General features: G+C 40.1%; 1 protein-coding gene across 1 annotated transcript in view; it reads right to left on the reverse strand.

Moving 5' to 3' along the window:
* Positions 1-25,886, reverse strand: part of TAFA1 (TAFA chemokine like family member 1) — a 231,635-nt gene that overhangs the window by 38,193 nt on the left and 167,556 nt on the right. The window contains exon 3 of the mRNA XM_040593672.1: positions 8,158-8,298. Within this exon, the coding sequence (XP_040449606.1) occupies positions 8,158-8,298 (141 nt within the window). The remainder of the gene's footprint in view (positions 1-8,157; positions 8,299-25,886) is intronic.

Raw genomic sequence — 25,886 nt, forward strand, 5'->3', positions numbered from 1 at the left:
TCGCTGGGAACATACAAACGTGCCTAAACCACAATGGGTGCTTTGATACACCAGCCACGGTAGGATGACTCTACAACACGTGCACAGATACACAGATATATTTATGTATACACACACATATATATTTCTACATATAATTGTTCAGGGAGAAGCATGGCCTCCCTGCTCTCCCCAGGTTGCTCGCTGATGGTCTGGGTTCAGGAGGTGATGCTGTGCTCTGACATAAAAGCTCACCTACCATCAGCGGGGTCAGGCACATACCTCCGCTCTGTTCCGTTCAGCCTCTGCCCTGCAGATGAGAAAGCAAACTGGTAATGAGAGCTGCTGTGCCTTGGTAAATGAACTAATTACTCTGCGCCTTCACTGCCAGTTTCGCTTTCGCTCCCCCTGAAGTCAGCACCTCTCAGGACCTGGCTGCAATTTCAGGGTGGCTGCAAGGGCGTTTCAAGGAGACATGTCTGGACAAAAGCAAAGTCTTAAAATATTCCAGTACACAGTTAGGCTTCTCCCCCCCAGCAACTTTTTTAATAGTGCATGTGATACGCTGCAATTTTTTTTTGAGCTTACTAAATGGGTGTCAGTGGGGAACAGACACATTATTTTTTTTCTTCCTTACAAATGAAGTCATCTGAATTCACCAAATCAAAAAAATACGAGTCTCCTGCTCAGTTCCAGTGGTGCTGCAGAAGGACAGGGCTATAGATTTTCCCAGGAGTGTGGAATAATTCACCAAGCCTGCTCGTTATTCATATAGACAGTGCATTAATAATATGGGACCCTGAGCCTCTTCTTATCTAGGCCGAAGCACAGCTAGAAGATGAGAAGCTGACTCCTTGGATTTCAAAAAGCATTTCCCCCCCCCTTTTTTTCCAGAAATAAGAATTGATTGAAAGTATTTTCACAGAGTGGGGGAAAAAAAAAAAGCTTTCTGGTGATACCACCTAAAGTACACATTAGATAAATAGAAAACTATTGGCTTTGTGACTGTGAAACGTTTTCACTTGATGTAAGTGCTGATAGATACAGGATTATATCTAACAAAGTATTTACTAAGGACCTGACCCAAAGTCAATAGGAGTCTTCCATGTGACTCTACAGGGCTCAGATCCTGCGCTTACTCCAGGGAGAGCCAGAAAGTGCCTGTAGTTCCCCTGCCCATCTCTTAGCTGGTGCGCTTTGGGTAGCATGAGTGTAAGAGGATGCACGGGTGCTGTGGGAGGATGCACAGGTGCTGGGGGAGGATGCACGGGTGCTGGGGGAGGATGCATGGGTGCTGGGGGAGGATGCATGGGCTGAGCACCAGCTCAGGATCCCACCAAGTGATGTGCTACACCTCTGCACTACAGGAACACAGCGCTCTTGAATCATGAATGATCACTCTATAGTAGGCATCTTATCCATAATTTAAAAAATAAAATAAATTAGCTCGTGTCCATGTCATAGCTGGTGACATACCAGGTATGGCCTTTTCATTTGCAGGTCCATGGTGAGAGAAAGGAGGGCAACGTCAGCAAAGAGAACGTGTGCTGATGAAAGCTGTCTTCTCTCTGCTCCCACTACTGAACATGGAATAACAAGGATGTTTGGTACCCACCGTCCACTGGCAGGACTGCAGGGTTGTGGGGTGCTGGCCCAGAGAGGCACTAAAAGTGACAATGCTCCCAATGGTCATTAAGACTTGTGTTTAGTTTGTTAATGCTTTCCTGATGAAGTCTGATGTAAATTCACAGGGCCACAGGGTGGCTAGTGATGGATAATCCTCAGACTAACAGAAATCTGAAGTATGTACATGCACGTTAATATTTTGTATATTACGGAATGATTTGAAACTTGATGTGATCCAAAGCCAGTCTGGGAGAGAGGGAAATACTGGAGTAATTTTATTTTATTGTTCTGTATCAGTGAGTGATTTCCCTTTCCCCTGATGCATGACTGGTATAAAATAGGACACCAGCAGACCATGGAGAGTTAAAACACTAGTCCTGCTGCCTGAGAGCTAATGCTTCAAATCCTGTGTAGCAGACAACATGGAATTGGATCATCTCAGATATCTGCAGAGACCTTTCTTACAAGAATACTTTAGAGGAAGAGATACTGCGCAGCATTTTCGTAGCACCTTCCTTTTTCCTCATTGGTTTTGACCAGTGTTTAAAGTGCCTTGTTTCCTAAAAGCACTGGCAACATGCATAACCTGCGTGGAAGTCCCTTTGTGGCTGATTTCAAAAGCCAGCGGAGGTGCTTTTCTGTTATTCCATACCCTGTGCTCCAAAAAATTTCACAGATAATTTTGCAAGAAATATTGAGGTTGCCTCTTAAAGAGTTTAAGAAAGAAGAAAAGGGAACAGAAAAATTCAAGCATTAAAAAGATGTGTCTGAGAGCATCACTGGCTCTAACACAGTAAACTTCAGTATAGATGAACAAATTATGTATTATTCAACGGCCTCAAAGAACACACGGACATAACCACCTGCTGACTGTACAGAATGGTTCAATACCACTGTAAATGATATGGTACAAAGCACATTATTCACAGCATAAAAGTGACAGTATTAAAATTACAAATATCTTGTATTCCTATTACATTTTTATAGCAATCATGTGAAGTGCTAGAACTGAGAGAATATTATCAGAGCTTTTCTGTTCATATGTACTCAGTAACCCCACGGGTTCACTTGGCCTCTGTTCCCACCTCCTTCACACTGGCTATTTGTGACCAGTCCTGTTTACTGATATCTTGGAAGGAACATGAGCAGCCACAGCGAAGCGCAATGGAAAGTAAAAGTGTGTACCATTACAGGGAATGGGAAACTTCCAAATAGGAGAATTTTCACGTGCTTTCAGCTAGATGGAAACTCTCAAGGCCAATCAAATATTCATGTTGTTTGTACTGAGTACTAAAATGAGTTGCTTAAAAAAATCCCAAAACAACAAAGTAAAACACAGAAAAAATAAATGAAGTGGCCATAACACTGCTTTGCTAATGGAAGCAACCAAAGAAAACTGCAAAACTGCAAGTCATGTGTAGACAAGTCATGAAGAACAACAAAAAAACCCAACCCGAACACAAGTGTATTAACCCATTCACTGCTGCCACTTGCTCATTGCTGCTCTCTCGCTCACACACCCAACTTTACTCATGCTGTAGAAAATCTTAGCTTATTCAGAAAGGTGACATCAATCTTTCATAAAGATTAGGCCAGTGAAGAATGGGAGGTGGACTTACGTTCCTGACCCACATATGACAGTGTTGGTATAACCTTTACATTTGACACTGTCACAATAAAGTTATTTCGAAGTTATGAAACCCCATACAATGCCAAGATCTGGTAGAACCACCGAACTTGGAGCAGTCTGCAGCCATTTACTTGAAGAAAATATCTTGGGATGTAAGAAAGAAAAAGCAAAATGGCTTTTCAGGAGGCAGTATGAATGTGAATCCCTCAATATTACTTAAATATTTTGAGAATGTGCTGCGTACATCTAGAAAAGGTTCAAATAGAAATGTTAAAGGTATTTAAAAAACAATTTTTTTCATCACTGTTTCTCTATGCTAAGTGCATTCCACACTGAGAAGGAAGATGGGGTAGGAAAAGAAAGCTTTGATGAAGAAGATGAAGAACACCTCCACATTACGCATATGCAATAGGAGAAATCTTGGTCCCACTTAATGTAAAAGATGTACTGAGAATGGTGAAAAATTCTAAAAAAGACAAATATCTACTAAAAAAAAAGAGAAATACATGAGCATTTTCCTTTTTCTGTTTTTCTGGATTCTTTTAGTTTTATGTAAAATAACAGAAAATTAAGTTATGAAAATAACACTGAAATTTTGAAGCCACTGACTGATCTTTATTCTCAGAGGTGAACAGATTTTTCTAAAGGATGTGGGGTTGACACCTGAAAGGACAATCGTCACGTGCCCACTGACCTTGCCAGGAAGATGCAAGAGGCATTGCTATGAAGAAGCAGAGTGCATTACTGGGAACATTTCTCTTAGATAATCACAGTACCAAAAGCAGAAATTGGTTAATAAAGACAGAGGAATAAAACTTCAACCCACAGGAGAAATCGTACTAGCCACGAGACAGCAAGCAAGAGGCCAAATCCCACCTGAGTGCCCTCATAAACCCACAGAACCTATTGCAGGAGGAGGAAAATTCATGGGCTTCTGAAACAAGGAAGACAAGCTGTTGGTAAGCGTAGCAGAGAGGGAAGGTGCGAATTCAGACACATGGGTCAGAAACCCCTGCAGAAATAGCCTGCATGTATGCGTGTCACACAAAAACTAACAGGAAAATGAGAGAGAGCAGGTCCATCAAAATGTGAAGCTAGAGGGGTCTGCAGCTAGTCTGAGCCGCACATTCAAGCCCTTTGCTGGCCCCAGGACCTCTGAAGTGTGCGGGCAGCAGGACAGATCAGGAGTTGCTCTGGTACCTTCAGACAGCCAATGCACACACTGTGTCCAACAGCAACGCGGCATCGCTGCAGAGTGGGTTGGTAACACTCCCAGCTGCACAGGTCCCCTGTACTCAGGAGGCAGAGGGCTGGCAGCTCTCTGGACATGCTCGACACTGCTTTCCCGAGAAAAAGGGACACTTTCAACCTGCTCTAATACAAATGAAGTAAATAATCCATTTGGGGCTTGCTCTGAAGAGGTATTTGTGCAAATGGAGAAAATAATAACAGCCATGAAAGAGAGCTGAATAGACTGATGCCCATGGTATGTGCTACTGCCAAGTGGCATGCAAGATAAATTATAGCGAGGGAAGGGAGCATTCAAAATCATCCTTCAAAAAAAAAAAAAAAAAAAAAAAAAAAGACCTTGAAGTAGTGAAGGGAATCATGAAAGTAAATGTGCAGCAGTAGAGGCAAAGAAACAGAAACTGGCATCTCTGTTTCATGACAAGATTTGGCTTTTGTTTTGCTCGCACTGTTGCTACTACATAATTCATTGATGATTGAGGCAGGTTTTAGGACAGTGTCTACCGAATGAGCCGCAAGGAATAATTTATAACTTCTGAGGCTGCCACAGCCTGGCCTCACTTCTTTTTTTAAGATGAGGCCCCAAAGACAAAGTTTGCTGAAGCTGGCAGGAAGTGATGCTCGGGAACACACAGCCACCTCCCACCCTTCGGGGTACAAACCGCACACACTCGGCCTGAACTTCTGCTCACTGAGGCGGAGGGTGGACACACGAGCCCCACGTACCACGACTGTGCGCTACCCATGATGAGGTCTTGCAATAAAAGGGCAAAAGGACCATTTGTCACCCCTGATAATTATTTAAAAGTTGAAGCTGACTCCTACATATGAATTTATTCTCTTAAACAGGAAACAAAGCTGGCTCTGCACGCAATTCCCACCCATGCAGCCCAGTTGTGTCCGGAGCAATGGCTGGTAGGAGTGGAAGGCAATGCATGCAACATGAACTCAAACTGTCAAAGCATCAGCTTGGATGAGGTGTTTTCTGATGAATCTGGACTGAGAAACACCAAAAGCTTCACTCTGATCCCATTAAGTCATAGTTTGGCCAACAGTATAAACAGGGCAAAACTGAGGTTCAACTTGTTTTATACACACTACTACATAGCCATTGGGTGGAGATGGCTTGAGGCAATAATCAACCACAGATGGGAGTCAAATTGCTGACATAGGATCCTTGTCACCTCTCAAAGGTGATCAGTTTGTTTGGGTGAGAGCATACTGCTGTCCTGAACACCCATGCATATTTAATTAATGAACCTGAGCAAGCTTTCTTAGGAACAGACCATGGCTTGGAATTGCATACAGTGTGAAACCCCGTGTGAGATTTAATGGTCTCAGTCTTTTCAACATGGTAGGTAAAGAAGAAAAAAAGTTACAGATGACCTTTTGAAATGTCCTCACATAAAAAAAGAAACAGCAAATCCCAAATCTTTGTATGAGTTAAAGTACTGACGTCAATGGGACTCTCATGGGAAGTTTTGGGAGTTTGCCTTAGCAAGAACAGAACTACTAAATAGGTCAAAGTTTTGACTCAAAACAGGTCAGTATGTCAAAAGTCACAATACAAAGTCCAGGATAAAACAAAGGCCAAAGAAAATGTCCCTTCTATTAATTTTTACAACCAGCATATCGGGCTTTTGAACCATTCACCAGCCATCTACAAAAGGCTGACTACAACAACTAGACTTGAAAGGGGAAGACATTCCTTTGTAGTTCACTTTTTTTGGCTTTGAAGTCACTGTGAGTCTTACCAGTGACTTCAATGGGACTGGCTTTGCGCTTTTATATTATCCATTGTTTTATCCTTACTCCTTTCAAAATTCCAGACAATAACATTTCTTTTTATTGTAATCCTGACAGAGCAATTAGGCTCCAGTCCACACCTGCACCCAACTTTTTTTCTTAACACAGCATTCTTTGAGCTCCTCTTCTCTGAACAGAATTATGAGATTTGAATTAATGGTGTCTTTCTGCTCTATCCAGGGCCTCTGTTTTTCATGACCTGCTAAAGAACATGAAGTTTTTCAAGGCTTGTACAGCTAACTTTGGTTAAGACCACTGTAGGTCTCACTTATGGTTTTATGAGTGTGTCTAACAGAAAAAGAAAAGCTTCTTTTCATCAGGGTAATTAAGCAACAGCAGAATGACAGAATGTGGATTAAAGTGTAATCATTCACAGGTGCATTCGTAGCATGTTTTTAGTCGTGAGTTCAGAAGGTGGAATGCACTCCCAGTATAACAAGCTATGAAATACTGCCTCATAATTTTAAAATTTGAAAGCATTTTTGAAATAAAACATTTTCTATCTTTAATACAGAAACCAGATATGTACAAACCACAAACACTTGCTGAGAAAACATGGGGTTCTCATCCCTCCAAGGTATCCCTGATCTCTCATCTTTTTGATGTTGAACTTGTAAGCCTCAGAGCTTTGCCTACATGATCCTCCAGTCCACAACACCCACCGACACTCCTGTCTAACTCTGGGCTACAACTGGCCCAGCTCCTGCTCCCTTGCTACTACCTTTGCAGCAGGTGATCAAGCAAAGGTACCCAGAAGAAAACATTTTTTCCCCATGTTTGCTTGCACAGCTCTCCCTTCTCACTCACCTGGGGGGAAGCTGAATGCCAAATGACAGACCCAAAGACAAAACACCGGATTCTTCCAAACCCTGCAGTTACACCGCCACCCCTGGAAGTACAGCCCGGGGAAGGACGAGGAGAGCCCAAGGCAGAGCCTACCTTGACTCTAGCCAAAATGATCCCTGTCTCTTGGAACCACGTTTGGGCTGTGGGGTGGTATAAACAGTGGCGCCGGACAATTGTTATAAAGAATAGCAAGGAATTTTGACAAGTTGCTATGTTCACAAAGCTGCTGCACAGAGGGATTCTGTAACACACAGAGTGGCTTGTTTGGGAAGGGTAACTGATGGGATTAGTACCACATACTCCCCGTCTTCTTATGCTATTTACATTTTGCTAAGCACTTGCTAGCCGCAGCTATCTTCCTGTTTGCTGCACGGTTTCACTTTGCAGTGGTGGTGGGGGAGCCCTGGAGAACAACACACCCTGTGGAGCCAGACCTGATATGAAACCCAGGCACAAATAACATGGTGTTTTTCCTTCAGCAAAAAAAATCCCCATGACAAGAAATGGGACGAGTGATTTCAAAAGATAAAGGTTTTTTCCTGGCTTTCAGTAATGTTTATTACAGGATGAGACCACAGGATTCATTTATTTATTTGTTTTACCACTGACTTTTCAAATGGATAATTAAATCAAAATGAATGGCTGTTGTCCTTTGAAATATTTCTGAATCAAAACTAATGTGGCACTGGAGGGGGGTGGGGACTGTGAAGTGATGCAACAGGTAATTTTGTCCAGTGATTGATTATGGGCTTGATCCTGCCACAGAATCTGGTATGCTTCTCTAAGTGCCCGTACTGAATGCTATACTCTCAGTTTTTGAATAAATCTTAACGTGACCCCGGCACACAGAACCACTCAGTAGAGTAACAGACAAGGTGGTGTAACTGCGTGCCTATGCTTCGAGGCTTTTCTGTTTTGTTAAACAGAGAACACAACACAGTTCCTATGCATAATCTATAGACTTAGAACTATTTACTGGATGGTACACAAACAGAGACATATATACAGGAGGATCTACTTGCCATCAACACAGGAAGGTCTGTTTCTTGTAGTCCCAGCCACTTTCCCAGGTAGACAGGAGCATTTTACTGTTTGTGATCTTTCCTCAATTCGATTCTTATTACAGCATCTGTGTGCTGCTATAACTTCACACGTTCCTCCTTCTGGCAAAAAAAAGAAAAAAGAAAAAAAAGAAAAAAAAGAAAAAAAAGAAAAAGAGAATATTGACACTCTGATTAGGAAGAGCAGCAGTGGCTAATCAAAGCACCCAGGCATGCTCCTGTCTGTGCTTCTGCACAATTCTGTACAGGTGGGATTACAATGTTGTTTCTCCCTTTGTGCATGCTCCTGAATAAACCAGGTGCTGCTATACTTCAGTTTGAATAGAAAATGTAGATAAATGTCCATCTACAGTAACTATAGCTTGCCTCTTAAATTAGAAGCTTCTCTGACATCAGCAGAATTTTTGGCCTAAAAACGACTGTGTCAAAGTCTGGGCCTGAAGAAATGTAGGTAACAAACTGCAGTAAATGTGCAACAACTGCTGGCTAATTTTGCTCTTGTTATATTGGAAGCCTCTTCCCCCAGATGTTCTCTCATACAAGGATGGGACTAAGGGAATCCATCCAGAAATTTCCAGATTTGCCTCTAAACATTTCATTCCATGCCAGTACTCAGCTCTTAGGGAATGACAGTCAGCCTCTCTGCGTTACAGGGTGGTCCAACAGCCCTTCCCTTTGCTAGCCCACTCACAGCATTGGCAGGTTCAAGGCAGGAAACATTCCCATTGTGTGCAAGATCACCAGGCACCACCTCCCTAATTGTTCATTATGAAATTTGCAATAGTTTGATTAGGCGGAGAAGACAAAGGAGTGATAGACAGACGGTGGCTCAGTGTTTATGAATACTTGGCGTTTGTGGCATATGCTATACACGGAAACAAAGTGTCAGGTGTATTATTGCCATGCGCCTTAGCAGTGCTGTGCAAGCAGATGAGACACCACAGTGGGCTAATGCACTGCCCAAGTAATTTCTCGATCCTCAGTTCAGATTGTATTTAGCTCATAATCACCAAGTATTTAATAGTGCCAGTCTGTTCCCCACAGATATCTGGTTATTTTATGAAATTGTGGCATAAATTTGGCAGGGTTTGATTAAACTTAAGACAAAACATCATGCACAGCCTACTGAAGAGCAGGATGTGTAAGAAGGTTTTCTAGAAATACATCGTTACTTTAGGCCACTATGAAATGCTAAGTGTATATTGCTTGTAGTATAGCAGAAAAAGCATTATTCTTGTCTTTGGCTTTCACTCTTTTTGAAACAATTTTGAGAGCTTTTAAATGCTATAGTAACCCTGCAGCCAGGTAGGAGAATACACAGTGTGGAGGTGCTGCTCCATGTCTGCCTGTGAACAAGGGATTTTGGAAGAGGTCTGGGAGTCTGGTGGCACCTCCCTGCTCAGGAGCAAATCCTGTTACCCGGTGATTCCACAAATGTGACATTTCTGTAGTGAAGCACTGGGGTAGGTGGGCAGGGAGGATGTCCCTTGACCATATGTTTTTAAGGTCATATGGTGATTTTCCATAAGATGCTCCCACAGTATTAAGCGGTACAACAACTACCAATGAACAGGGACTCCACAAAGTGTGGAAATGTTTTATAATATTACATTTTCACACCACTGACCTACCAGGGTGAGTCAGTGGATGAAAGCCTGCAAACATCCATTAAGGTAAATGAGCTTAGGTTGTGTGGTCATGGGGTTAAGCACTGATGAGTTTGCAAGCAGGAGACAGGACTGCCTCTGCAGTAAATATTTAACTCATCTGGAGAGAAATGGTGCTTCATGTATTAGTTATTAGGTGAAGTTGGCCTGCTGACACAAGCTTTTTGAAAGCCAATAGGTGCCACAGAAGAGAGATCCCAACAATTCAGAAAGCCATCATTTGACAAACGGGCTTTTAAGTGTCTCTTAGGAGCAAGAGGAATTGTGACAATCAACTCAGTCCCAAATGCTTGTATTTTTCTACGGAGTAATTCTTCGAATAAACTCCCTGTTCTCCCATCCAAATCGTATTGAAAGCAATGAAAAGTTTCCCATTGGTTTAATTCATCTTACAGTCATGCCCTAAGAGAAGAAAGATTTGTGATTTTATTGATTGCAACCTCAACAACAGAGATAATGTAAGCAGCAATAAGTGTTTCTAACCAGACTATATGTACCATGTAGTAAATAGCTGTGAATAAGTTAAATGCTTAATTTTCTCTATTAATTTGCTGTATGAGTACTAATAACCACATGAGCTAGTCTTGCTTATTTGGTTATCTATTCAAAATAATGGGTTGCAGTGGATAAGCTTTATAACACCTTCAATTTTTATGTGAAAGCTCAAGTTGCTGCAGCAATAAAAAATTTAACTAAAAGTGTATAGTTGTTTAGGAGTGGCAAAACATAATGAAACTATAAAAGCAACAAAACGCCACTTTTTCTTACCACTAGACAGTTAAGTATATTAATTGGAACTTTTATCTGCATGGACTATAACTGTAATCTAAATAATCATAATAATAAAAATGAGAATAAAAGGACCCTTCCCAGTGTTGACACAGAAGAAAAAATCCATCTCACATGGAGAAAGTTCTGCATGTTACACACCCTGTCTTCCTGGAAAATTCGTTATGTGAGATCAGATTTTTTCATTAAAGCATTTTTAGCCTATGAATGACTACCGAATAACATTGCATGCAGTGTGTTTTGGTGTTATATATTATACCAGCCATGAATACAGGTTAGAATTTTTAAAAGCCATATACAAAATGAGAATAGATAGAGGTAAATACAGACAAATACAAATGGACACAGTGAGACTAGGAAAAAATCTCACTGAAAAAGCACACTCTGGATTAGGTTATTCACAGAAATATATATACCACAAGTATACTGGGTGGGGAGGTTCAACTTAAATCTCTATTTCAGCTGTACGAATGAAGAAACAAGTTAGAGTGGGGTAAGGATCATGAATCAGTCTTCAGTTTCCACTGGGAAAAAAACCCCAAATGTTTTCAGATGCATATGTGAAGTACCTTTTTACTCTGTGATTTTTATTTTATATTTCCAACTTTTTTTGAGGGTGTGGGTGTGGGTGGGAGAGTAGTGCCAAGAAATGCTGTAATATGAATATCTGAGGACTTCTGTTCCTGAGCCAGTGATTCTTTCTCAGAGGTTCTTCTAGATTATGGGAAGACCTGGGGAGATGTTACAGTGCTGGGAGTCCTGAAAAAAATGTGAATTATTGAGCTGCTAGGCTGCAAGTGCTACAAAAGTTTGAATCCTTGTCACAAAACCCAGAATTTTTTTTTTTTTTAAGTTTATGGTCTATTGAGCTGGCTTTTTTTCCACAATAACAGCCTCATCCAACTCGCTCGAGTCAATAAAGGATTTGCCATTGATCTTAAAAGGTGAGGAAAGGGCCCTAAAATCCTCTAAGTATGTGTCTTCTGAATGTTTTGTTGACAGTTACATTTTATGAAGTAGCTGCTTTATCCAGCTGTCAAGAAAAATAGTTTATGCTTTTTTAATTCACTTCTGCCCCAAGAAAATCAGAAAAAGATTAGAAATAGAATAGGAGCTTGCAAATCAAGAATAGTTCTGCTCTTTTTTTTTCAAGAAGCTTCAGAGGTGAATAGAAATGTCCTAACGTGACTTATATCCTTTTTACACCAAACATTAGGAGGACTTGATAGTAAGAACAGCTAATCCTTTCTGAGCACGCAGTTCACAGGATGCCCTCAGCTTTGCATGCAGGAACTGGCTTGCTGGGAAGGATTCTGGGCTGCTAAAGATGGCAGCCAGCTGTGGCATTCTGTCCCTGCTCATATTTCCTAGCCTTCTGGAAGTCTTTGTTCTTCATAGGCTTAAAATATGGAACTGTAGAAATAATAAAACATTCTTACTGTAAAACAGGGACAACTGTTTGTTAATCCTGCAATGGCTTTAATTCTAATTGGAGGACACTAAACTGAAATCATGCTCATTTTGGTCTCTATTATAAAGCCACCTTGAGCTTACACACCACACGGTGAAATATTTTTTTGTAGGTATGTGCCTATTTTGGGTGGCTGTGATTTCAAATATCTCATCACCTATAGGGTCTAAGGGCATGCCTGGCAGAAGCCAAAAAGCCATCTTCTAGCCATCCCTGTTTTTTTATACCTCTAGCTGAGAGGTAATAATAAAAGTATATTTTGCACTTCAAAATTATAACTTGACTGTATTCTAGCCAAGCCTGAACTTACCAGTAAACAAACATAAAAAAGGCAAACAGCAGTACTGATTTGTGTTATACATTGTAGAAGTCATTAACTATGACTCAGGTAGCAAAACTTATACATTCTGTCTGTGACAGTGATGACAATTTAATAGTATTTGACTGCTGAGTTACATGGAGCATCCTGCAGCAATGAGAGAAGTTGTTTATCAAAATGATAAACATGTTTTCATTTCCTCCTTGGCTGCATGTATGTGATCAGAAGTCTAAGGCCATCAAGAATTCACTTATTCTGGCCACCAGGCAGACATTAAGCTATTCAGGACCATCTGTGCTTGAAATGAGTTCCACTTAATGGACCTTCCTAGGGCAGGTCAGTCATAATGAATGCATGTGTGCATGAATGCATGAGCAAAGCACCGCTTAGGTGAGACTTCTCGGGCTGTTTGGCGGAGGCACAGACAGTTGATAGATAAGATATGCCTTTCTTTTGGGGTCATACGCCCAGTGATTTTAGAATTCAGATCCTCTGTTGCATTTGCTTCTATCTCATCGTCAATGCACCACACAGTCTGATCCAGCTGAAGGTTGTTGTAAGAACTTGTTCATGTAACTTGAAAAAAAATAGTGATACCCATACAACTTCATAGGCTTTGGTGGTCAAATTCTCTGGCCCTCTGTTACACCATAAGCAACCCACCACGGGAACATGAGGAAAAGAAATCACATGGACCAATTTTACCAACATTTCCAGACACAGCTCATTAGGACTATGACTGGTTTTGATAGTTCTATTTATTTATACAGCTTCAGCTAGAGAGTCCACGTTCCAGTATTATCATCCTGTCTGGAGTCACATACCATTATACTGTGGCCAGCAGGAGAGGGCAGCGCCCGTCCCCCTGCGCTGAGGGGGGGCGGGGGGAGCTGGGGGGGGTCAGCCTGGAGAGGAGGGGCTGGGGGGGCTGATCGCTCTCTGCAGATGCCCGATGGGGCAGTGGGGGGGTATCGGTCTCTTCTCCCAGGTGACAAGCGACAGGACAGGAGGGAATGGCTTCAAGTGGTGCCAGGGGAGGTTCAGGTTGGAGATTAGGAAAAACGTCTTCACGGAAAGGCTGGCCAAGCATTGTTACAGGCTTCCCGGGGAGGTGGTGGGGTCACCATCCCTGGAGGTGGTCAAAAAATGCACATATGTGGTGCTTCGAGGCATGGGGTTTTGGTGGGCCTGGCAGTCCTGGGTTAATGGTTGGACTTGATCTTAAAGTTCTTTTCCGATCTAAATGGTTCTATGAGTTTAGGGTTCTATGATTCTGTTATTCTGATAAATGCTTAAGTACAGGCAGATGTTGCTAGACCCTAGGAGATCAGAGAAAGCTTTGAATGGTATTAAAGTTCTTTAGACTTCAAGGAAATGTTTAACAACAAGAAAATTCTTCAGACACTTGAATACTTTCTTAAAAAAGTGCTCACAGAATGTAATGGGTAAAAAAATTGGCACCCTTGCCACCTCATGTCTTTATACAAACATCCTAGAGAAAGAAAAGTCAACCCTGTAATAGCCATTTTTACATTTACTAAAATGAAATCAGATTTGGGGGCTGCAGTTTGAGAAGTTTGCAGTTTGAATAAGCTTTGGAAACTTCCCAGGTGTAATTAATATATTCATAAGCTTTAATCAAAATGTTTATGCCAGCTAATGTGCCAGAACTACAGACTACGCTGTACTCGGGGGAAAATACTATACTTTACTTTAAGAAATAATAAGCCACTACTATGTTACTTAAAAAATAACATTTTTGCTTCTGACAGGAATGTGTAACAGATGGAAAACCAAAGTCCCATGCTACTCCACAAGCCACTTCATAAGTGAACAAATACAAGACTCCTCATAACCACAGTGCAATTACACTCCAATTTTTGTTTTACGTATAATCCACTGACACTCTGTATCTGCTCCAGAAGGACAAGGATCAGGCTTACAGGATGCATTTCTGCACACACACAGTGACAACAGCTGCAGAGCAAGCAGACAGGGCTTAGGGTTTTTATGCATTTTTGTAAGGTCAGTGGTAATGGCACCTCAGCTGCCAGAGAGCCATCGGTTCCAATGCAGTTACAAAACAGCGGAATTTGGCTCATGAACTTTAAGTAACACAAAGGTACCATCAAACACTGGACGCAAGTATAAAAAGTTAGCATTAAGCCACACTTAATTCTTTCCCATGATGATAACTGATACAAATTGATGAATGGGCTACTCACTATACGTGGAGTTACAGTAGCCTTGGGAATTTGTAACGTACCACACATGCTCTGCAAGCCCCCTGGTTATATATGGATTTTTTTCTACCCAGCGGATCAGAATAGACTATAGTGGCCTGTTTCCTAAATTTATATACATATCTTTTCATTAATATTCAGTACTTTCATTGTTTGTTATGTGGGACATATATTGTTTTCAGTTTGGGAAGACTCTGCAACAGCAGCAACATAAGCGATTCCCGTTGTGGGTCATTAAGTTTCAGGCTGGGATATTTTTTTCTCAAATGTTGTTGCTGTGAAAGGGTTCTGGAGACGCAGGGCACCTCCTCTAAAGAAAATGCTGTTTGTTTACAAAAGATCAGAACAAGTAGTTCCATGAGGAGTGTGGCTGGTGAAATTTGGCTTCCCATGGATTTGCACTTTGTGGTTAATTTCAAACTCCTACTGAGCTTCTTCTGATGTCCAGGTCACTTAAAAGAGTATGCAGGGAGGTCACAGCTCAGCCAAGAGCCCACAGGACTCTTCCCTGCTGGATGGTACAACATTCTCGTTCAGTTCAGGCCCCTGTTCCTGTATCACTGATATGACCCTGTTTTGAGTAAGACCAATAACATTATTGTCTTGTTTTTTTGTTGACCCATTGCACATATGGTCAGAGCCTGGAGATAAACAACGGCCAAAGCAGGTCAGCTACAGCTGGAAATTAATTTCACACTAAGCCAAAGTTTTGAGAGATTTGGGAGTCAGAATTCACACGCTGAGAGGGACAATGTGCATTCAGCACAGGCATCTCTGGTTCTTTATGATGCTATAAGCTAATTTTCTAAGAGCAGTTTCAACAGAAAAGGCCTTTTTCAGGAAATCAAACTTTTCTACAAAAATCAATAACAAAAGAATTTCTAGAGGAAAACAATATCTTTAAAATACTTTGTTCAGCAGAACGTTAATATTTCATTTGAATACTCTTTTCTTTTTTTTTTTTTCTCATTTGTGTTTTATTTTCCATTCAGCATAATAGGGAAAGCAGGGATATGCAAAGCTCTAATTAGCACATGGATTTGTAGTCTTTTACAATTTCCTACTAATGCTTTCTGCCATCAGCCACAGGAGGTTTTTTATCTGAGAGATTTAGAGATTCTTATACTTACACCCAGAACAGACTCTGATCCTCAAGAACTGTTTTATTCACAGAAATTAAAAATAAGTATTTTTTGTAAAGAAGAAATGCTATGGATTCTACTCTTGAATTCACAAAGAAAACCCAAAGCACACCAGTGTATGAGATGTGGGTGGATCTAGGGCAGGCTTATGGATTTCCATATCAAACCAATATACACACTAGAGAATAGGTATTTTTACTAAAGAGCCTTGCAAATTGATCTCCTGAGAAATTTGCACAGGACCTTATTCTTATGCATATTTTTTTTTTTAAAAAAAAGTCTCTTAAAGATGAATCAAAGGAAAAATGGTACCCAGAAAAACAAGGCAGTCTTCTAGCAGCTACTGCCTCTGGCACATTGCATCTCAAACAGCAGTGCAAAAACCAGAGTCGGCTGAAGTATTCAAGAGGACAACAGGGCAAGAGTGGCTGGAGAGGAATGCTGATGAGGAATTTGCTTCTAGCTGTTACTGAAGCAGAGTTATGAGTAGGTTTTAATTACGATTTTGCATGCACATGTACAGTATACACATATGCCAAAATGACAGAGTTTATGAGACAATCCCAGCCATTGTGTGTGTATGCTGTCTCTGACAGCCAGCAGAGTGAAAGCCATCCTGCAGAGCTGCCTGCAGAGGACCATACACATACCCTACATGTTTGATTGCTTTTTTGTCACAGGGAGTATTGAAAGTGAATTGTAACAGGTAGTATTAGCATTCTCGTATTGATGAACTACAAAAAGCAGATATGTAACCCATGAGGCAGTCAAGAATCCAATGTTCTTTTAGTGGGGATCTTCAGTCTTGTAATGAGATTTTTTTTACTTCAAAGGGAGATCAACTTCCAGCAACTTTGAGAAATGGAGGTTAGAAATTAGAAGTTTTGGTGGGATTTACAGCTCTGGAATGCCATTAAGGGATATATATGAAGAGCCAGGACTTTGAAAATTCAGAAGGAGAAGAATGGTATTTTTTGAGAAATAACTTAAGTTCCATATCAAAAAGTAATAGGCATTATGACTCTAAAGTTCATTGACTTTCAGTGAGATATGACACTCCTAAAGGTCTATATCACTTGTAAATGGGATTTCTTGGTCTAAATTATGTAGGCCTAGTAAGGCTGAGCATAAAATCTGAAAGTATCTTTAAAAGAATCTTGTCCTTAGTCACTTGGGTGGTTCAGAAAATTTAATATTTGATATGTCAGAGGGGATAAAAAAAAAAAAACAGTTTGGGCAAAATAGATGTAATATGCCTACATTCAAGCATTGCTCCTCCTAGAACTTAAACTTCAGGCAGCAGTATATACTCGAGATTAAAAAGACCTACTATGCTATTCTGATCATTGCTTTGCAGCTGCACAATTCTTCCCCAGAACAAATTTCCTAGGTATCAAAGCTGCAGAGAAATGAACACTGCTGCTGCTGAACAGAAATGAACATTTCCAATATTGGCATCTGTAGTGCCTCGCACGGTGAAAATACAAAGTGGAATTAGGCCTGAAAATAACCTAACAATAACGTTTGGGTGAACCACAGAATATTGTGCTTGGGGCCTCAAAATATTGTTCTGCTAAATTCTGCCAGCAAAAGGCATCCAAAGAATGGGTGTTAAGTCAAATGAGTCTCAGAAAAGTCACACAACAAAAGAAAGATAGGATAAGTCTCTTTTCAGATGGAATAATTAGGCTGATAATAAATACGTGATTTAGGCACAGCTGCTGCTGAGAAATTAATATAGATGTGTGCATGAGAAGCAGTTACTAAGAAAGGATTTAGAAATTATTCTGTGTCAACAATGCGAGCACTGTTTGGTCCTGCCATAGTCTTGCTCTTGCCCAACAGGCTTTCCCCAAGCACCTTGATGTTTCCAGATCTCTTAAAACTGCCTAATCCTTTTATTAAACGCCTTTATCTTCAGCCTGCTCTCCAAATTGGGAAACTATATTACTTTTCCCATCAACCTCAAAAGAGACCCAAATTTGCTTATTACACTCATAACACATCCTTTATTGTTTCATACGATACACAAAAATCTCATACTTTTAAGGATTGCTATTAAATATTCATAAATGAGTCCACTGATTACAAAGAAGATCAGCAATCACCAACTTTAAAATCCAGGCATTTGGTTGAGATAAAATGATGCAGGGATCTTAAACTCTTGTGGAAAAGCAGAACAATACTGTTCTGTAAGTTTGTCTTTTGATATGATTGCTGGAGATAAATTCATCCCCAGATGATTTTATCCACTAAGGTGATTAGCCTATGGAGAGCCTATGATGTGTTTACTGAGCAGACTAACATAGTTTATGGTAATGCTCTTGTCACGCTTTATAAATGTGTGAGGTGGTTTTTATGAAGTAGTTAGATAAGGGGTGGTGAAAGTAATGTGATCCATAAAGAATGTACAGTGATGAAGAGCTAGGATTGTAGAGATACTATAGACAGACTGATACAGAGAATTATAACCAGTGCAGAAGCTGCATCAATCTTCCAAAGAATGGCAATAAATAAAATAACAAGGAGGAATGGGAGTCAAAAAATTTGGGCAATGTATAAAACTGAGATGTTAGAGTGGGATCAAAGTGAAGACGTTTCAAATGGGATCTCTTACAGGTGAGTTGTCTGGCTACAGCAGCAGTAAGTTTTGTCAATGGGGTTGACCACGTGTTGCAAAACCCACAAAAAGGAAAACAAATGGCCATAAGTTTCAGCGTATAGAAGGAAAATGTCACTGTACAGGTGCTGTGTGCCATGGGCAGAGGCAGTAAATCCTATCCCCTGCTGCAGCTAAACAATGTCAAGCAATAATTTCTCAGGCATTTTTCAGTGGACAAGTGTACACATTATCCCACCCCATATATTCCTAGAGTCATTCATACCGTGACCACCAGCAGCTGGTCCTACGTTTGTGTAGAAAATGATACCTCTGCCAGGAACCGGCTGTACAATGGTATGTAAGGACAGAGGATGGATATGAAGGAACAGAAGCAATCACTCGTTTTAGCATAGAAAGTGTTTTACACTGCATACATTATCCGTAGCAGAAGAACGTGGTAGTCTCCAGCCTAAAGCAATTTATAGCACACTCATTACTGTACCTTATTTAGCTTCAAGCACAGCCAAATGTTTCAGTAAATGTTACAGACCAGAGATGCGAACAGCAATGGTTTAATTTTCAGACTACTATACTGTGGTTATAAATTAATGAGTTAAAAAACTTCTCTCAAAACAATCTCTTTCATCCAGACCTAAGCATGATTAAGCTGTTTTACTACTGGTCAGGACAAAACTACGTCTGAGGAAGAGGGGGGGAAGCAGAGGATGACGTGGGATTCAGACCTTACTGTTCTCAAAATTTAACTCTTCCTGGTGGCCTCTCCTGTGGGAAGACTCAGTGGAAAGGTTGTTGCCTCCTCCTCACCAAAATTTTAAGGGAGAAGACAGTGCCAATATTTTATTTCACGATAACTTTTTGTTCTTCTGAATTTTGTCTTTTTGTTGTGTTATGGTGGCATTCACCTCCAACTAAATGTCTGGCTTTTTTTTTCCAAACTACTTTGAACATTCCCCAAACCTCCTTTCCCCTATATTTTCCCACAGTCACTCTCCTGAGCTGCCTTTTTTTGGCATGACTCTCCATGTTTTGATGTCTCTCTCCTCCCTGTGTCTGCTGATGAGCAATATTTTATTTCCTGTCACCTTGATTTGCTCTGTCTTTCCGCTCTAGCTCTCAGCATACAATTCCAACCCTGATTATTCTGGTTCTCTTCTCTCCCACCCCCCCCCCCCCCCCCCTTTTTTTTTTTTTTTTTTTGTAACTGCATTGAATGTTTCTCTCTGACATTTCTTTCTCTTCTCTCTTGAAGCTCCTAGGGAACAACACAATGCAGTACTACCTCCTAATAATTGATCATCTGGCTCCTGTTCAGATTTGTACTGCTTCTTTGAATACATGTGCAATTCAGTTCACTCTGTTCCCTTATAATGTGAATAAAAAGGGCTGCATACTTGAGTGCAAATGCATGAAGTCTAGTGAGCAAATAATTTCCTACTTTCAAAGCAACGTGTGATACATTACAGCATTGGCTTGAAATTCATATTAATTTATTTTTTATTAGTTAAACAGTAGCAGTGTGCAGGGAGTTCTGCAGTTAGGAGAACCAAATGGGCAAGGCAGAAAATGCATTTATTTCTCTCTCTCTCTTGTTTACCCTTGGTAATGATCAGTATTCATCCAAATACTATCTCTGAGAATTTGGAATTGGGTTTTTTAATTTAAAGTTGTTTTTTAAACAGATATTTTTTTTTTACTAAAACCTTGGTGGTGAAAAACATTGACACTTCATTAGCAAACATCAATAAATTTCAATTCCAGATAAAATCCCTGTGTCTCAGGGGGGTTATAACTTCATAACTCAACTACTTTTAGCTAATGATTTTCAATTTCTTTCCTATATAGTACTACAGACAAGAAACTTTATGCTGTACTCACATCCCCATCAAAAAGGGGAAAGTTTCTCGAAAGATGAAGTCCAGACAGAGAAGGGAATAGGGAATTATTTTTACTATGTATCACAAAGGAGCTATTTTACATCTTAAAAAAGAAATTAAAATCTACTTTTAGTCCAAAATAAACCAAGCGATATATTTCAAGGCAATCACACGAAAAGAAAAAAGATATATCTGTGTCCTTATGCATGTACTGCAGTTTCCTAAGGGAAAGCAGCGAGTATGATGTGCTGCAGATGCCGTGTTAATTGCAGCGTTGCACACAAATGGTTTTCCTTCCCTCAGTTCTTCTTAGACTTGTCCTGGTGCATGTCCAGCTTTGTCCACTTTTGAGCTAGTTAGAAAAACACCATTTAATTCAACCCCAAATATTTTGCTTCAGATAGCTCAGGTTTAACTGCCATCCCATGAAATTCATGTGCATGCAGGGTGTGCAGCTCCAGGTGAAACAACCCTAACGCTCTGAACCCTCAGTTCAGCTAAATTTTCAGTCTTGAAAGTTTTGGATAATGTTGAATAAAAACTGGTCTCTCATTACAAATAAAAAAAATGATAAATGCTTGCAAAGTAGAAATAGGGTAACTCTGCCAGCTCTTTCTAATAGAGTGTTGGAAATTAGAAGCAGAAGAGGTCATCTTGCCCAGTCCTTTCCCAGTATCAAAATGTTTCCCTCCACACACTCATGAGCGTGTTGCTCAATTTATTTTCACATTATTTAAGCAATTGGGCTTCTGCTGGTGCAACAGGGGATTCTTTGAAGATATTATTCCAGCATTTAATGCAATCTACCATTGGGCTAAACCGCAAAAAAATGTTCCGTGTTTTCTTTTGCTCAGTTCTCCTCATTAACCCTAATTGTAATGCTATGACCAACTGAACACCACTATTCCCTATTCTGTATTTGCAGATGTCAGATATGTTTTAGATGGTCATCACATCCCCCATCATCATTATCACCGCTTAGACAAGCTGTGCATTTGCTGCTTCTCTTCATCTTTCTTCATAAGCCTGCTTCCATCACCTTAATTATGTCTACAGCTCTTCTTTGCATCATTGAAATCACTGGTACTGATGTTTCTAAAATTCCACTATATAACAATAACATTATTATTAACAGTGATAAAAATTCTGTGCTCTTAAGCCAATGAGTATTATTATCTCCATTTAAGAGAGGAAATATACCCCATTTTCCCAACCCAGCATTTATCTCTTCTCTGCTCTTCAGTACTGTTAACTAAAACATAGACATAACTAACACAAGTTAATCAAGTTTCAAGAATATTTGAGCATCAGTGGATAAACTACCAGATACACAAGCATTTATCTATTACTGCTTAGGCACGTAGGCACTATGGAAATAGACAAGGAATGAAAAACAAGGGATAGATAGAAACAGAGACAGATGCTGTGTAATAGAAAATCTAGCCAACAGCCTGAGAGTGGAAGAGGAATGCCATATCTAATTGAAATGGCGCTCTGTGCTTTCCAGCAGTGTTCTCAACAAGGAAAAGACTATTACCTCCTGCTCTTTTGAGAAAATGCCATCACTTTCCTATTTTTTTCATCTCCACTCTAGCAGCTAGCAATTTTCCAGCATTAATACTTGAATACTTCTTTACCCCAGATATATTAGTTCACATTTTTCTAGTTCCACTCACATAATTTCCTGGACCTTCAAATTTTTCTGATTCTTTTTATTATGAGTCTTGAACTTCAGTGACATCTGTCATAACACATATTTTAATACCATTGGTAGACAGGCAGAGGCCCTGTTTCCTATAAGTCACAACCTGAATAGAGCAGTCCCCAAATATTTATTTTATAACTTGATAGATGAAAATGATTTTTTGCTTGGCAGAAAACTCAGCTAGCATTTGCAATACCTCTGTGGTCCAAAACAGAGTAAGGGAGCAGAGCTTCAAGCCCAATCTGATAAGACATCCAGCACTGCAAAGATGTGGCTTTCCCTTTTTTTCCAAAGGGAGTCTTCTCCTTACAGCTATCAAACTACACACTAACAGAGGGAATTTAACCCTGCAGGCAGAGAAACTACCGACTTTCCACTGAACAAACAAAAATGTAATATCAGAAATACCTTTAAGGCAGGCTCAGTTGACAAACAGGTGTTCTCTGTAAGACAGTTTTCTTATTGATCTGTGCTAACATCTTGCAGAAGTGAACAATCTCATTGCCATGTCAAAGGCTAACCATCTGTGAACAAGTAATGTAGCCAGAAAATCCATGTTGCTACAATAATAGCTTTAGGACGTGGGTCTTATTTCAATCACCACAAAAAGAAATCCACATAAAACAGCTAAAAATTTTCTTCTGATAAATTATTGTATCTAGAAAATACTTTTGCTTACACAAATTTAATTTAAATAAATTACAATAATTTACATACTCTATCAAGCAGGTAAGTTACTGACATAATTGGAAAGTTCATTTATTCCATTTCCTCCTTTGATATTGCAATCACCTTCTCACAGCCTCATGCATCGTAGCCCTTCTTTTATTTAGAAAGCATAATTCTCTCTGTGGGACAAATCATCTTGTCAGTATCTGAATATATATGTTAATACTTTTGGGATCAGATACTTCTTTTCACATCAATAACCAATACTCAGCCATGCTGGAACCAGAATATTACACTTCAAGGGCATTCTGAAGGATAGATATGTAAGCACTAGAACATATGGGGAGGCAGACTCGTGAATTAGTGGTGCTGGATCAGAAATCTAATGGCAGGACTTTCTAAGACCGGGAGACGGTCTAGCTCAGTATGATAGCACTTGGTTCTAACTAATTGTCATTTCAGAAGATTTTGAGGCTGCTGGACTCAAGTTCTGAGGGAGGGATTTAATAATCTGATTGGTCCCTTAAAAACATGATCCAGGAGCTTTCTTATATCAAGCTCATGAATTATTATTATCTTTTGAGAAATTATGGCACATTGTCCAGTCTGTATTTAAGTGTTACACGTATGGTTTTATTATTGAAAAATTTAACATTCTGGCTAGATCCTGAAGGCTTAAACTTTGTCCTCCTGCTCACCGACTATGCTTGGGGAACAGCCTCATGGAGTACCACCAGTGTGGCACTCAGAAACAACTGTGGTTCCCATCCTCCTGATAATGACCTGCAAGAGGCAAGCATGAGCTTGTGGGCTTTTCCACCTGGGCAAGATTGATGAGAGCGCATGAGCGTAGATGTCCCATTGGCACAGCTGAATACTAACGTGCTTGGCATAACTAGCAACTACTGAAGTGCAAATCTCTGTACCTTCCCATTTACATCTAAGATAATGCTGTCAGGGCAGAGGGCATGGAGCAGAAAGCACATTGGCTTGTAACATTTGAGTTCCTGAGCTCCTGGTCCTGAGCTGCAGCAGCGACAGAGTCAGGGAGGGAATCCTTTAACACCAGACTTTTCAGCTCAGTGCACAGCAGAAGAGAAAGCTGGGCTGGGATGAGGCACAATGGGACACAGCTTCCCCAAATTTCCCATTCTCTTTTCCTGCTTTGTTTGTTCATGTTTTCATTGCAGCAATCAAAAGCCTATCATCCCCAGCCAATGCAGGAAGCTAACTGTGAGATCTATTCAATTTGTGCATAAATATTCCATTGCTCGCTGCTTTCCAAACAGATCAAATCTCCTGGGCATTTGTGGTCTCCTCCTCGCTACCACTATTTTGTTGACTTGTTTCAGCTGAAAATTTGTGCGATCCTGAAGCATTGATTCCAATTCCTTTTCAACTAGGTTGGATAAAGAAAGCGTTGTAGAGACTAACAATAGAATAAACCACTGCAGAGAGCTACAATAGAAAACCCAACACACTCAGTAATTCAGCAAACTTGTGGTTCTCTCTTCTTGGGCTCTTTCAACCCAAAACCTCAAAACCAACCAACTAGCACTTCTTGATGTATATTTGCATACTTGTTTACTTTTCAAAGTAATTAGCTTTTAAAGTATTACCAGGGAGCTGAACAAATGTACCATATAGTTCCAAAAACAATGCAAGAGAAACTGTTTGCATTTGAATGAATTTACTTTGCTGGTACCATGCATGTATCAGCTGAGTGAACACTTAATGTTGAGCATTAATTATACAAACAAAAGAAATGGCACAAAGCTGTTGTCTCTGTTAGTTTTCTTCCAAGATTAATCCTTGTTTATGTTAGGAGTTTTGTGGGCTAAATAAATTACTAACTGTGAGTGCTTCAAAAGGGGTGATATTTAAGATGTTTGAAAATCACTGATCAATGCCCTAGACAAACAAGCTCTTAGCTGTTGAAGCTCACTCACTGACCCTCACTCAGTCAGAAATTCTTTTTATCATGCTGTGAATGTCATCAGATGGTCATCAGCGTGATGGACTGATGATAGCCCTACTCCCTTCTGGCCAGTTATCTAACATGTGGCTTTCCAGGCAACTGCTTTTGGTTTTATGGCTTTGTTTCTGATCCTCAAGAGAGAAAGAGTAAGCACTTGGGCATCAGAATAAAGCAAAAAAGAAAAGTGTAAAACTGCACAGAAACTTTTTGAAGAAATATGGGTTTAAAGTGAATATTTAAGCTAAACTCCCTAGATACCTTTGGCTTTTGATTAAAAAAAAAAAATAGAGAGAGAAAAAAAAAAAGTCATTATGGTAAAAGATGATGGCAATCATCTTTGCAAAAGATGCAAGATTGCAAAAGTCAATAGCAAGAGATGAAATAAAACCTCCTGTTTCAGCCAAATTCCCTGCGGTAAGAATGAAAGTTTGTCCTAAGGAAACTCCAGGCGTGTCACAACTAGCAGACACCATCTCATCAAGATTGTTTTCTGAGAAGTATCATTGACTGCTCTTTGCACCAGTCCCATAAGTTAGCAAGGTCTGGTTACTGGCTGCCACCCTGCCAGTTTTTGAAAGACTTCCATAGAATTAGGCTTCACTAACCTGGTCCTCAAGCCATCACATCCATCTTAGCCTCATTCATTGCTTCCTAATAGGTGGCTTTGGTGTGTGTGCAACAGAAAGCACAGACTTTGAAAAGCTTAATCAGATTGTAAACTTCATTGCCAGGTGATTTAGGAACATTTACAGTCATGAAAGTCAACCTCTCTACCCAGTTTCCCACCATAAAGCCAAATCAGATACCACTCACAATCTTCCATATGCTATAAGAATTGAAATGAAGAAAAAATTTTGCAAGTAGCCTGTTTCCACTAGGCAAAGAAGATAGCAGTGTTAATGTTCCTCATGGAACATTACGGAATGTTCCCTTATGGAAGATGCTTAAATAGTATGATGGTGAATGCCAATATATAAACCATTAGAAAAGGGATTCTGACTGGGATAATTGCATTGTACTTAATTCGTGCTGCAGATGGATATACTCATCTCTACACTCCTGGAACTGCATGCATGGTGGCTGTGTGTCATCATGTCCCACCCCTGAGAAAATTGCACTGTGGCATGATTCACAAGTGTGATGTATTTCTTACTCCTTTGCATGAGGTAAAACACCTTTTGCGAAGCTTACTTGGCAAATGGATCTAACA

Source organism: Falco naumanni, chromosome 4, assembly GCF_017639655.2.
Source record: "Falco naumanni isolate bFalNau1 chromosome 4, bFalNau1.pat, whole genome shotgun sequence".
NCBI lineage: Eukaryota > Metazoa > Chordata > Aves > Falconiformes > Falconidae > Falco > Falco naumanni.